Raw genomic sequence first — 15,061 nt, forward strand, 5'->3', positions numbered from 1 at the left:
TCACAAAGCTCGAATCATTTCAAACTGGTTTCTTGAACATGACAATGAGTTCCCTGTACTAAAATGGCCCTCACAGTCACCAGATCTCAACCCAATAGAGCATCTTTGGGATGTGGTGGAACGGAAGCTTCGTGCCCTGGATGTGCATCCCACAAATCTCCATCAACTGCAAGATGCTATCCTATCAATATGGGCCAACATTTCTAAAGAATGCTTTCAGCACCTTGTTGAATCAATGCCATGTAGAATTAAGGGAGTTCTGAAGGTGAAAGGGGGTCAAACACAGTATTAGTATGGTGTTCCTTATAATCTTTTAGGTGAGTGTATATACATACATACATTATATATATATATATATATATATATATATATATATATATATATATATATATATATATATATATATATATAAAGAGAGAGAGAGAGAGAGAGAGAGAGAGAGAAAGAGAGAGAGAGAGAGAGAGAATCGAATCGAGAGCTTGTGATTGACATCTGTATCGATACAATTTAACCACAAGGGTTGGGTATTTACAACATTGTTTCAGAACAGTTCAACCAGAATATTCAGATGTGTGCCGCACATTTTATGGAGTAACATTTCCTGATCCTGGGAGAGAAGATGCCGGCTGTTTTGACTGTTTTACATATTTTAACGATTTGCCACTGATGAATCAAATGCAATTTTTGAGCAGTGTAGAGTAGCGCTTGTTTTTTGTAGTTTCTCTGATAATTAATGCAGACATGGTTTTAATGTTTTTACACAATGCGTAAAAAGACAAGATAAAACGTAATTATGTTCCCACTGGATGCAACAAATGGCTCGTTTGTAATAGCGTTGCCGTGGTGAAGAAAATTTTCCACCGGTTAATCGATGTGTGACAACATCGGTAATACCAGTCTCACTGTGTGTGTGTGGGGGTCCTTTTTTCCTCGCTTCCTTGCTTTTAAGTAGCTTATAAATGCATGCATGTTATACTTTCACTTTTGAATTAGCGACAATTGGCAATTCGCTTCCTTGCTTTTAAGTAGCTTATAAATGCATGCATGTTATACTTTCACTTTTGAATTAGCGACAATTGGCAATTCTGCGTCAATTGCTTGAAATTGAATGGACAAAAAAACCCTGATATTAAATACAGACCTTTAATAAAAAAACAAACAAATAAGAACAAAGAACGTTTATTGCCTAGCCAATATTAGAACGTTTTAAAACGAACAAGAAAATAGGCCTAAATAAATTACACAAAGTTTAAATAAGATAAAACCATATAAATAAGAAACGGATGTAAAAGCAAAACTTCCAAAACGACCTTAGCCTACATAAATGACAAGTCAGCGCTCTGTAAAAAAAAAAAAAAAAAAAAACCCAATTTAAAATAAAACCTTTAAATTTGCATTTATTAACAGTGCTTGTGGAGTTTTTTTTTTGTTTGTTTTTCTTGGGCTGCAGCTCGAAGCGGCTTCCTCATTTTGTTCTCTCTCTTCTCTCACGGGGTGCGTTGACTGCGCTTTCCTACCGAAGACACCCGTTTATTGGTCTCTTCAACATTCAGGTCGTAATAAGCCCGGTAGCGTGGGACTTTTGTCTAGCGCAGGGGTGGGGGACGTTGATCCTGGAAGGCCTGTGTCCCTGCTGAGTTTAGCTCCAACCCTGAAAAAAAAAACCTACCTGTACTCTGAAGACCTTGATTAGCTTGTTCAGGTGTGTTTGATTAGGGTTGGAGCTAAACTCTGCAGGGACACAGGCCCTCCAGGATCCAACGTTCCCCACCCCTGGTCTAGCGCATAAGCTGCCGGCTTGCTTCTGGCAGAGCTTCATATTTCTCGTCTGAAATAGATATGATGCCAGCTTTCAGGTTGGCTGTCAGTTGTCCATCCTCATCCGATGTGGCCAATGTGTCATCAGTTTTCAATTATAGTGTATGCTCTCTTCTAAACTAATTTGTTTATAATTATTATTCTTAATTCAAATAAATATTAAAGAAAAATATTATTCTTAAAAAAATCAAAATGACAGGGGGACGGTGTCACGGTGGGAAAGTGATGTAACCAGTGTTAAAACCGGTAACACCATCTATCGCAGCAAGCCTAGATTGTAATGATTTTTTTTGTTTTTGTCTTCTCATGCGGTGTTCTGACCAGGACACGCATCTCAGTATAGTCAAGGGCGTAAACTTTCAGTCAATCACAAAGCACTGGATAGCTGGCCAATCAGAGTACACCTCGCTTTTCAGACCGATGAGATTTGTTAAAAAACAAAAGAGAAAAGGCGGGGCTTAGAGGAGAAACAATCATGTACAGTACGTGTAAAATGTGTTTTTTAACCTTAAACTGTATAAACATTTCATTACACCAAATACACAAAATAATGTTCTTATATAATGTTTTAGCAACATCATATGACCCCTTTAAAAACTTTTGTAATTTTAACAGTTGTATGCTATAGCAAATATACAAATCAGTAAATTTTAACCTTCAATTTTATAGTTATGTAGTACCAAATGACTTTCATGTATATTTTACAGCATTAGCTGATATTGTTTTTCCTTGAGAAAATTTGTCAAGTACTGTACAGATATAGATCCAAACTAATTGAATTGGTAATCGAGAGCTTGTGAATGAGAATCGAGTCGTGAAATTTGTGTCAAAACCCAGCCTTAATAAATAAATATATATATATATATACACACACACACATACACACAAGCAATGAATGCAAATGTAACGTTCCTGAGAGACACAAATCTGAAAGTACAAGGTAAAATCCTCCACAGAACTTGCATCTAAAGCAAATCACAGCGCATTTGCACACAAAAATTAATCATTAATGAACACGGGGTTTGTACTCATTAATATTCATCAACAGTTCTGTATATTTAATACGCGCGATAAATAGATAGTGTGGCACCATAGACGTGGGAACCGGGGCGGCCGCCCCCCCTCCTAACACTTTTCCTCACCCCTGTAGGGGTCAGCCAGCTGTTTTTTCGTTGTTTTTCGTTGTTTTCGTTGTTTATATATATATATATATATATATATATATATATATATATATATATATATATATATATATATATATATATATATATATAAATACAGAATCTGAATCAAAATGTTTGATTTAAGCCTGCATAAAATTATATCGCGCATAAGCTCAACTAACGCGATCTTTATAAAGGTGTTTAAACAACAATATACTTCCACTTGCACCATGTATATGACAATCGGAATATCAGATATTTCATGCCATAGCTAACACATTTGTAAATATGGGCCTAATCTAGGCTATCCAGGGTTGTTGTTTTTTTTTTTCATTGCATCTGAAAATGACGTTGTGCAGCTCATTCACATGTGCGCTCTGGCGCAGATCCGCCTCTCGCGATGCTCAGCTGTGGACGATTTAAAAATGGGTGCGTTTGACTTGAAGCACGACTGCAGACAGTGGATTTGCTCTTTTGTTGTTCTGTTTTCTATCAGGATCAAAAATACAACAAATGAAGCGTTTATCTGTATTTCCGACTGATGAGAACTATGCATATACATTCATAAATCAGTCAATTTAGTATTTTATTATGAGATATTTTATTCTAATGTGATCAGTGACTCAAGCACTGATGGACCAAAGAGCACGCATTACGACATTTGCAGTAAAAACTTGAAATATAAATTCTCAGAAAATGCATTTAATACCAATATATTGAAAAGTCTGTAAAATACACTCCATTAATAAAGGAGTCCAGACACTGGAAAAATATCAGTCCACGTGCGTTTTATTTTTAATATGAGGGAAATAGACATGGATGCATGCGTGACACAAAAAAATCTTTAACTTTTAGGTAGCAAAATATTTTTTAGTAATTCTGTCAATTATACTAAGGTTATTACATTGTCTGCTATATATTTGCTTCTTATTTATTAAATATGGGCAATTGGTTGATAAAACATTGATCAAAATTAAAATACAATTTATACAAAACGAATAACTTTTAAAGAGAGTTTTCTATAAAACAAAACTTAATGAAGTCGTCAAAATCATGTTTTACCAAAAACAGCGCCGTTGCTAGGAGGGCGCCAGCGCCTCTGCCTCGCGAGTGGATAATAGCCCTGAAGATGCCTAGCAATGATATACCTTTAGTGTTAGTATACCTGTAGTTAAGTTATACCTAAAGAGTCTTCGTAGCGCGCTAAGAGACAATGTTATCGGGAAATGCAGCCCAGGTATGATGCGTTTCATGCCTAATGGAGATTCCAAAGCGCTCTTCTTTGGTCAGAACCATGGAGAGCGATCGCGGATAGGTCTGTCCTATGCACCGAAACTTTTAACAATGCAACAAATATTTAAAGAGCATCAAACTACTAAAATCTATATTATGTATATGCACAGATAATATAACAGCTATTAGTCAATATTTTTTATTAGGTTAAGCAGTAATTGGATAACGTTTTTTTATTTTTTTTTATTTAATTTAACATTTTTAATTTAAGGCCCACCCACAATTGGTCTGGCCCATCCAAAACTGGAATCCTGGCGCCGTGCCTGGGCCACACTGAGCTGTGCGTAACGCCCACAGACGTGAAGTGAATGAGACAGAGTCTGTCCTGTACTGTCTGAAATGGTTAACTCTGTGGCGATGCATGTGCAAAAATGATTTAATTAAAGCTGCAAGCAGCGATGAACGGGCCCTCGCACCCGGGCTCACCGGCAGCGAGTGGCTTTAGTAAATAGGTGAACGGTGAGAAATATGCATTTAAACTCATAAATATAAGTAGAATATATCAATGTTTATTCCATATCTGTTCCAATCTTCCTGTTGCCAGCAGGTGGCGCTATCATTATAATGGAATATTGGCCTTCAGATGTGTTCAGGGCTGCACTCTTATCGAACGTGACTTTTGGGGAAGATCAAACATTTTATGCCTGAGTTACAACAACTTCTCTTGCTGTGGCGAGACATCAAATTTTGTCATTTTTGCCATAAAAAGCCACACGCTCTTTAACAAAAACTCAAGATTGCCACAATTTAACATTACACAGGCCTTTAGATTAGACTGACCACAAAAATACATTAATGTCAAAAAATCTCTAGGAGTAGTTTGTCTCAGCGTAAAATATGTCACTTCCTGTTGCCAGCAGGTGGCGCTACGACTATAATTGAATATGGGCATGTAGATCTGTTAAGGGCAGAAGTCTTATCTAACATGCGAAGTTTGGGGCAGATTGGACATTGTATGTCTGAGTTAAAGCAACTTCCTTTTTCATGGCGAAACATCGAAATTTGTCAGGCCGCCATGGACACTCCCTTTAACGAAATCTCAAGATCTTCCCAATTTAACATCGCAAAGGCCTTTAGATTTAACTGACCAAGTTTGATGCTGATCTGAATAAATCTCTAGGAGGAGTTCGTTAAAGTACAACCCTTGAAAATGCCAAAAACATCACCAATTTTGCAGAGAACATTCTAAATAACTGACTTCCTGTTTGGATTCGGATTTCGTACCAAGAGACTTTTTCGTAGATATTGGTGTGTTACATGTGTGTACCGATTTTTGTACATGTACGTGAAACATAGCTTGAGGCGCACTCCATTGAAAGTGTATATGCACTCAGTTGAAAGTGTATAGGTGGCGCTATCGAGCCATTTTGCCACACCCAATGGAATATTGGCCTTCAGATCTGTTCAGGCCAGGACCCTTATCACACATGTGAAGTTTGGGCAAGATCGGACATTTATGCCTGAGTTATAACATCTTTAATTCCGATGGCGACACATCAAACTTCGTCACGGCGCCATGGACACGCCTTTTAACGAAAACTCAAGATCTTCACAACTAAACATCACACAGGTCTTTAGATTAGACTGACCACAAAAATAACATTGATGTCATAAAATTTCTAGGAGTAGTTTGTCGCAGTGTAAAATATTTCACTTCCTGTTGCCAATAGGTGGCGCTATGACTATAACTGAATATTGGCATGTAGATCTGTTCAGGTCAAGAGTCTTATCCAACATGTGAACTTTGGGGCAGATTGGACATTGTATGTCTGAGTTACAGCAACTTCTTTTTTCATGGCGAAACATTGAAATTTGTCAGGCCGCCATGGACACGCCCTTAAACGAAACCTCAAGTCCTTCGCAATTTAACATCGCAAATGGCTTTAGATTACACTGACCAAGTTTGGTGTTCATCTGAATAAATCTCTAGGAGGAGTTCGTTAAAGTACAACCCCTGAAAATGGCAAAAACAATACCAATTTTGCAGGGAAAATTCAAAATAACCGACTTCCTGTTGGGATTAGGATTTCGTACCAAGAGACTTTTTTGTAGGTATTGGTGTGTTACATGTGTGTACCAATTTTTGTACATGTACGTGAAACATAGCTCGAGGTGCACTCCGTTGAAAGTGTATAGGTGGCGCTATCGAGCCATTTTGCCACACCCGATGGAATATTGGCCTTCAGATCTGTTCAGGCGAGGACTTTTATCACACATGTAAAGTTTGGGGAAGATCGGACATTTTATGCCTGAGTTATAACATCTTTTATTCCCATGGCGAGACTTTGAATTGTCACGGCGCCATGGACACGCCCCTTAACGAAAACTCAAGATCTTCACAATTTAACATTGCACAGGCCTTTAGATTATACTGACCATAAAAAAGACATTGATGTCAAAAAATTTCTAGGAGTAGTCTGTCGAAGTGTAAAATATGTCACTTCCTGTTGCCTATAGGTGGCGCTATGACTATAACTGAATATGGGCATGTAAATATGTTCAGGTCAGGAGTCTTATTAAACATGAAGTTTTGGTCACATTGGACATTGTATGTCTGAGTTATAGCAACTTCATTTTTCATGGCGAATCATCGAAATTCGCCAGGCCGCCACGGACACGCCCTTTAACGAAAACTCAAAATCTTCGCAATTGAACATCGCAAAGGCCTTTAGATTAAGCATACCAAATTTGGTGTTGATCTGAATAAGTTTCTAGGAGGAGTTCGTTAAAATACAACTCATGGAAATGGCAAAAATGACACAAAATTTGCTCATAATATTAAAAATAACTGACTTCCTGTTGGGTTTAGAATTTTGCTCTAAGAGACTTTTTTGTAGGTATTGGAGAGTTACATGTGTATACCAATTTTCATACATGTACGTGAAACGTAGCTCGAGGCGCAAACCGTTGAACATGTATAGGTGGCGCTGTCGAGCCATTTTGCCACACCCACTTCTGAAACCCATATCAGATGTAAATTTTCGCCAGTTCTGAGGTGTGTGCAAAGTTTCATGACTTTTCGAGCATGTTTAGGCTCTCAAAAATGCGATTCATCTTAGAGAAGAATAATAATAATAATAATAATAATAATAATAATAAACGGAGCAATTCCAAGAGGGTCCTCACACCATCGGTGCTCGGGCCCTAATAATTAAAGCTGCAAGCAGCGATGAACGGGCCCTCGCACCCGGGCTCACCGCCAGCGAGAGGCTTTAATAAATTGGCGAACGGTGAGATATATGCATTTAAAGTCGTAAATATAAGTGGAATATGTCAAAATCATTTATATGTGCCAGTCTTCCTGTTGCCAGCAGGTGGTGCTATCATTATAATGGAATATTGGCCTTCAGATGTGTTCAGGGGTGCACTCTTAACGAACATGTGGAGTTTGGGTAAGATTGAACATTTTATGCCTGAGTTACAACAACAACTCTTGCTGTGGCGAGACATCAAATTTTGTCCTTTAACAAAAACTGAAGATCTCCACAATTTAACATTGCACAGGCCTTTAGATTAGAACTGACAACAAAAATACATTAATGTCAAAAGATTTCTAGGAGTAGTTTGTCGCAGCGTAAAACATGTCACTTCCTGTTGCCAGCAGGTGGCGTTATGACTATAACTGAATATGGGCATGTAGATCTGTTAAGAGCAGAAGTCTTATCTAACATGTGAAGTTTGGGGCAGATTGGACATTGTATGTCTGAGTTACAGCAACTTCCTTTTTCATGGCGAAACATCGAAATTTGTCAGGCCGCCATTGACAAGCCCTTTAATGAAACCTCAAGATCTTCGCAATTTAACATCGCAAAGGCGTTTAGATTTAACTGACCAAGTTTGGTGTTGATCTGAATAAATCTCTCTAGAAGGAGTTCGTTAAAGTACAACCCCTGAAAATGCCAAAAACAACACCAATTTTGCAGAGAAAATTCTAAATAACTGACTTCCTGTTTGGATTCGGATTTTGTACCAAGAGACTTTTTCGTAGATATTGGTGTGTTACATGTGTGTACCGATTTTTGTACATGTACGTGAAACATAGCTTGAGGCGCACTCCGTTAAAAGTGTATATGCACTCTGTTGAAAATCTATAGGTGGCGCTATCGAGCCATTTTGCCACACCCAATGGTATATTGGCCTTCAGATCTGTTCAAGCCAGGACCCTTATCACACATGTGAAGTTTGGGCAAGATCGGACATTTTTTGCCTGAGTTATAACATCTTTTATTCCCATGGCGACACATCAAACTTCATCACGGCGCCATGGACACGCCTTTTAACGAAAACTCAAGATCTTCACAACTAAACATCACACAGGTCTTTAGATTAGACTGACCACAAAAATAAAATTGATGTCATAAAATTTCTAGAAGTAGTTTGTCGCAGTGTAAAATATTTCACTTCCTGTTGCCAATAGGTGGCGCTATGACTATAACTGAATATTGGCATGTAGATCTGTTCAGGTCAAGAGTCTTATCCAACATGTTAAGTTTGGGGCAGATTGGACATTGTATGTCTGAGTTACAGCAACTTCCTTTTTCATGGCGAAACATCGAAATTTGTCAGGCCGCCATGGACACGCCCTTTAACGAAACCTCAAGTCCTTCGCAATTTAACATCGCAAATGGCTTTAGATTACACTGACCAAGTTTGGTGTTCATCCGAATAAATCTCTAGGAGGAGTTCGTTAAAGTACAACCCCTGAAAATGGCAAAAACAACGCCAATTTTGCAGGGAAATTTCAAAATAACCGACTTCCTGTTGGGATTAGGATTTCGTACCAAGAGACTTTTTTGTAGGTACTGGTGTGTTACATGTGTGTACCGATTTTTGTACATGTACTTGAAACGGAGCTCGAGGCGCGCTATGTTGAAAGTGTATACGTGGCGCTATCGAGCCATTTTGCCACACCCGATGGAATATTGGCCTACAGATGTGTTCAGGCCAGGACTCTTATCACACATGTGAAGTTTGGGGAAGATCGGACATTTTATGCCTGAGTTATAACATATTTTATTCTCTTGGCGAGACATCGAACTTCGTCATGGCGCCATGGACACGCCTTTTAACGAAAACTCAAGATCTTCACAATTTAACATCGCACAGGCCTTTAGATTAGACGGACCACAAAAAAGACATTGATGTCATAAAATTTCTAGGAGTAGTTAGTCGCAGTGTAAAATATGTCACTTCCTGTTGCCTATAGGTGGTGCTATGACTATAAATGAATATGGGCATGTCAATCTGTTCAGGTCAGGAGTCTTATTAAACATGTAAAGTTTTGGACACATTGGACATTGTATGTCTGAGTTATAGCAACTTCATTTTTCATGGCGAATCATCGAAATTCGCCAGGCCGCCACGGACACGCCCTTTAACGAAAACTCAAAATCTTCGCAATTTAACATCGCAAAGGCCTTTAGATTAGGCATACCAACTTTGGTGTTGATCTGAATTAATCTCTAGGAGTAGTTCGTTAAAATACAACGCATGGAAATGACAAAAATGTCACAAAATTTGCTCATAAAATTAAAAATAACCGACTTCCTGTTGGGTTTTGGATTTTGCTCCAAGATACTTTTTTGTAGGTATTGGAGAGTTACATGTGTGTACCGATTTTCATACATGTACGTTAAACATAGCTCGAGGCGCACACCGTTGAACGTGTATAGGTGGCGCTGTCGAGCCATTTTGCCACACCCACTTCTGAAACCCATATCAGATGTACATTTTCGCCGGTTCTGAGGTGTGTGCAAAGTTTCATGACTTTTTGAGTATGTTTAGGCCCTCAAAAATGCGATTCATCCTGGAGAAGAAGAATAATAATAATAATAATAATAATAATTAAAGCTGCAAGCAGCGATGAACGGGCCCTCGCAACCGGGCTCACCGGCAGCGAGTGGCTTTAGTAAATAGGTGAACGGTGAGAAATATGCATTTAAACTCATAAATATAAGTGGAATATATCAAAGTTTATTCCATATATGTGCCAATCTTTCTGTTGCCAGCAGGTGGCGCTATCATTATAATGGAATATTGGCCTTCAGATGTGTTCAGGGCTGCACTCTTATCGAACGTGAAGTTTGGGGAAGATCAAACATTTTATGCCTGAGTTACAACAACTTCTCTTGCTGTGGCGAGACATCAAATTTTGTCATTTTTGCCATGGACATGCTCTTTAACAAAAACTCAAGATTGCCACAATTTAACATTACACAGGCCTTTAGATTAGACTGACCACAAAAATACATTAATGTCAAAATATCTCTGGGAGTAGTTTGTCTCAGCGTAAAATATGTCACTTCCTGTTGCCAGCAGGTGGCACTATGACTATAATTGAATATGGGCATGTAGATCTGTTAAGGGCAGAAGTCTTATCTAGCATGCGAAGTTTGGGGCAGATTGGACATTGTATGTCTGGGTTACAGCAACTTCCTTTTTCATGGCGAAACATAAAAATTTGTCAGGCCGCCATGGACACTCCCTTTAACGAAATCTCAAGATCTTCCCAACTTAACTTCGCAAAGGTCTTTAGATTTAACTGACCAAGTTTGATGTTGATCTGAATAAATCTCTAGGAGGAGTTCGTTAAAGTACAACCCCTGAAAATGCCAAAAACAACACCAATTTTGCAGAGAACATTCTAAATAACCGACTTCCTGTTTGGATTCGGATTTCGTACCAAGAGACTTTTTCGTAGATATTGGTGTGTTACATGTGTGTACCGATTTTTGTACATGTACGTGAAACATAGCTTGAGGCGCACTCCGTTGAAAGTGTATATGCACTCAGTTGAAAGTGTATAGGTGGCGCTATCGAGCCATTTTGCCACACCCAATGGAATTTTGGCCTTCAGATCTGTTCAGGCCAGGACTCTTATCACACATGTGAAGTTTGGGCAAGATCGGACATTTTATGCCTGAGTTATAACATCTTTAATTCCCATGGCGACACATCGAACTTCGTCACGGCGCCATGGACACGCCTTTTAACGAAAACTCAAGATCTTCACAACTAAACATCACACAGGTCTTTAGATTAGACTGACCACAAAAATAACATTGATGTCATAAAATTTCTAGGAGTAGTTTGTCGCAGTGTAAAATATTTCACTTCCTGTTGCCAATAGGTGGCGCTATGACTATAACTGAATATGGGCATGTAAATATGTTCAGGTCAGGAGTCGTATTAAACATGTGAAGTTTTGGGCAGATTGGACATTGTATGTCTGAGTTATAGCAACTTCATTTTTCACGGCGAAACATCGAAATTTGTCAGGCCACCATGGACACGCCCTTTAACGAAACCTCAAGTCCTTGGCAATTTAACATCGCAAATGGCTTTAGATTACACTGACCAAGTTTGGTGTTGATCTGAATAAATCTCTAGCAGGAGTTTGTTAAAGTACAACCCCTGAAAACGGCAAAAACAACGCCAATTTTGCAGAGAAAATTCTAAATAACTGACTTCCTGTTGGGATTCGGATTTCGTACCAAGAGACTTTTTTGTAGGTATTGGTGTGTTACATGTGTGTACAGATTTTTGTTCATGTACGTGAAACATAGCTCGAAGTGCACTCCGTTGAAAGTGTATATGCACTCAGTTGAAAGTGTATAGGTGGCGCTATCGAGCCAATTTGCCACACCCAATGGAATATTGGCCTTCAGATCTGTTCAGGCCAGGACCCTTATCACACATGTGAAGTTTGGGCAAGATCGGACATTTTATGCCTGAGTTATAACATCTTTTATTCCCATGGCGACACATCGAACTTTGTCACGGCGCCATGGACAAGCCTTTAACGAAAACTCGAGATCTTCACAACTAAATATCACACAGGTCTTTAGATTAGACTGACCACAAAAATAACATTGATGTCATAAAATTTCTAGGAGTAGTTTGTCGCAGTGTAAAATATTTCACTTCCTGTTGCCAATAGGTGGCGCTATGACTATAACTGAATATTGGCATGTAGATCTGTTCAGGTCAAGAGTCTTATCCAACATGTGAAGTTTGGGGCAGATTGGACATTGTATGTCTGAGTTACAGCAACTTCCTTTTTCATGGCGAAACATTGAAATTTGTCAGGCCGCCATGGACACGCCCTTTAACGAAACCTCAAGTCCTTCGCAATTTAACATCACAAATGGCTTTAGATTACACTGACCAAGTTTGGTGTTCCTCTGAATAAATCTCTAGGAGGAGTTTGTTAAAGTACAACCCCTGAAAATGGCAAAAACAACACCAATTTTGCAGGGAAAATTCAAAATAACCGACTTCCTGTTGGGATTCGGATTTCGTACCACGATACTTTTTTGTAGGTATTGGTGTGTTACATGTGTGTACCAATTTTTGTACATGTACGTGAAACATAGCTCGAGGTGCACTCTGTTAAAAGTGTATAGGTGGCGCTATCGAGCCATTTTGCCACACCCGATGGAATATTGGCCTACAGATGTGTTCAGGCCAGGACTCTTATCACACATGTGAAGTTTGGGGAAGATCAGACATTTTATGCCTGAGTTATAACATCTTTTATTCCCATGGCGAGACATCGAACTTCGCCACGGCGCCATGGACACGCCTTTTAACGAAAACTCAAGATCTTCACAATTTAACATCGCACAGGCCTTTAGATTAGACTGACCACAAAAAAGACATTGATGTCATAAAATTTCTAGGAGTAGTTATTCGCAGTGTAAAATATGTCACTTCCTGTTGCCAATAGGTGGCGCTATGACTATAACTGAATATGGGCATGTCAATCTGTTCAGGTTCGGAGTCTCATCAAACATGTGAAGTTCTCATCAAACATGTGGGCAGATTGGACATTGTATGTCTGAGTTATAGCAACTTCCTTTTTCATGGCGAATCATCAAAATTCGCCAGGCCGCCACGGACGCACCCTTTAACGAAAACTCAAAATCTTCGCAATTTAACATCGCAAAGGCCTTTAGATTAGGCATACCAACTTTGGTGTTGATCTGAAGTAATCTCTAGGAGGAGTTCGTTAAAATACAACGCATGGAAATAACAAAAATGACACAAAATTTGCTCATAAAATTAAAAATAACCGACTTCCTGTTGGGTTTCGGATTTGCTCCAAGAGACTTTTTTGTAGGTATTGGAGAGATACATGTGTACACCAATTTTCATACATGTACGTGAAACGTAGCTCGAGGCGCACACCGTTGAACGTGTATAGGTGGCGCTGTCGAACCATTTTGCCACACCCACTTCTGAAACCCATATCAGACGTAAATTTTCGCCAGTTCTGAGGTGTGTGCAAAGTTTCATGATTTTTCGAGCATGTTTAGGCTCTCAAAAATGCGATTCATCTTAGAGAAGAAGAATAATAATAATAATAATAATAATAATAATAATAATAATAATAATAAATGGAGCAATTCCAAGAGGGTCCTCACACCATCGGTGCTCGGGCCCTAATAATAATAATAATAATAATAATAATAAACGGAGCAATTCCAAGAGGGTCCTCACACCATCGGTGCTCGGGCCCTAATAAACGGAACAATTCCAAGAGGGTCCTCACACCATCGGTGCTCGGGCCCTAATAATAATAATAATAATAATAATAATAATAAACGGAGCAATTCCAAGAGGGTCCTCACACCATCGGTGCTCGGGCCCTAATAATAATAATAATAATAATAAACGGAGCAATTCCAAGAGGGTCCTCACACTATCGGTGCTCGGGCCCTAATAATAAACGGAGCAATTCCAAGAGGGTCCTCGCACCATCGGTGCTCGGGCCCTAACTAGTCAAAGTTAATCGGGATACATAACACAGCCTACTATAGGCCTACACTAACATCCCGCCCCCCCTCTCACAATATAGTTCCCACGTCCCTGTGTGGCACCTCTCTCATCTGTAATGAAACGGATGTCTAAATTATGCACAAGAATTAAAAGCATTGAACAAGCAGGTATAAAGTTAGGCTAATGCACTTTAACTTCTGAAAGTTTTTTTTTTTTTTTTTATAAATGTAGTTCCTGCACAACAACTTTACACCAGAATTAATAAACACGAGATGCGTTTGAGAAAGATAACACTTTCAGACTTTGTCATTTATTACGTGTTAGAGAAAATAAACATCATCCCCCTACACACGCGTACTCACGCACATGAACAGACCCTGTTGAGGGAATTCGTTTGACTTGATCTAGGGAAGAAAAGATCAGGCTGGATTTTTACTTTAATTTTAGTTCGCCGCCGCACGGATAAAACTGATGACGTTTACTGCAAACATATACATATGCAAATATGCGGACGTTGAGTTTCTCTCGTGCCCAAGCAATACAATGCTCCCTGATGATAGCACGGCTGCTAATTCACTCATAACACTTTACAAACATAATTATAGCGCAAAAGAAACCCCGACCGAACCGAGCAGTTTGACCCACGCTCACCAGTTAACCCACACGCTATGAAAGCACGAGATTCTGTCAATATGCAGCGCGCACGCGCGACATTTCAAATGATGAGAGTTTTGAACAGGACAAACAACTCTCATCTGCTGTTGACGGACTCAAAATATTTCTAAAATAACAAAACATCTTCGCCATTGCCATCGGTTCAGTCTGCAAAATGATCGGCGCGTGTGTTTGACTTTGTTTGCGCGAGGCGGATTGGGAATATGAATATGTAAAATGTAATGATTACCTGCAGTCGAGCGCTCATCTTGAGTCGTTGATCCTCTGTCCGCCATTTTGAATATTTAGTGTGAGACCGAAACCCCGCCTACTGCTGATACATCATACACACC

General features: G+C 39.1%; 1 protein-coding gene across 2 annotated transcripts in view; it reads right to left on the minus strand.

The window, feature by feature from the left end:
- Positions 1-15,061, minus strand: part of LOC132142453 (POU domain, class 2, transcription factor 1-like) — a 149,141-nt gene extending 134,080 nt beyond the window's left edge. For both annotated transcript variants that reach the window (XM_059552335.1, XM_059552333.1), the window contains exon 1: positions 14,959-15,061. In XM_059552335.1, the coding sequence (XP_059408318.1) occupies positions 14,959-15,004 (46 nt within the window). In that variant the 5' untranslated portion in view covers positions 15,005-15,061. The remainder of the gene's footprint in view (positions 1-14,958) is intronic.

This window comes from Carassius carassius, chromosome 6, assembly GCF_963082965.1.
Source record: "Carassius carassius chromosome 6, fCarCar2.1, whole genome shotgun sequence".
Classification (NCBI taxonomy): Eukaryota; Metazoa; Chordata; class Actinopteri; order Cypriniformes; family Cyprinidae; genus Carassius; species Carassius carassius.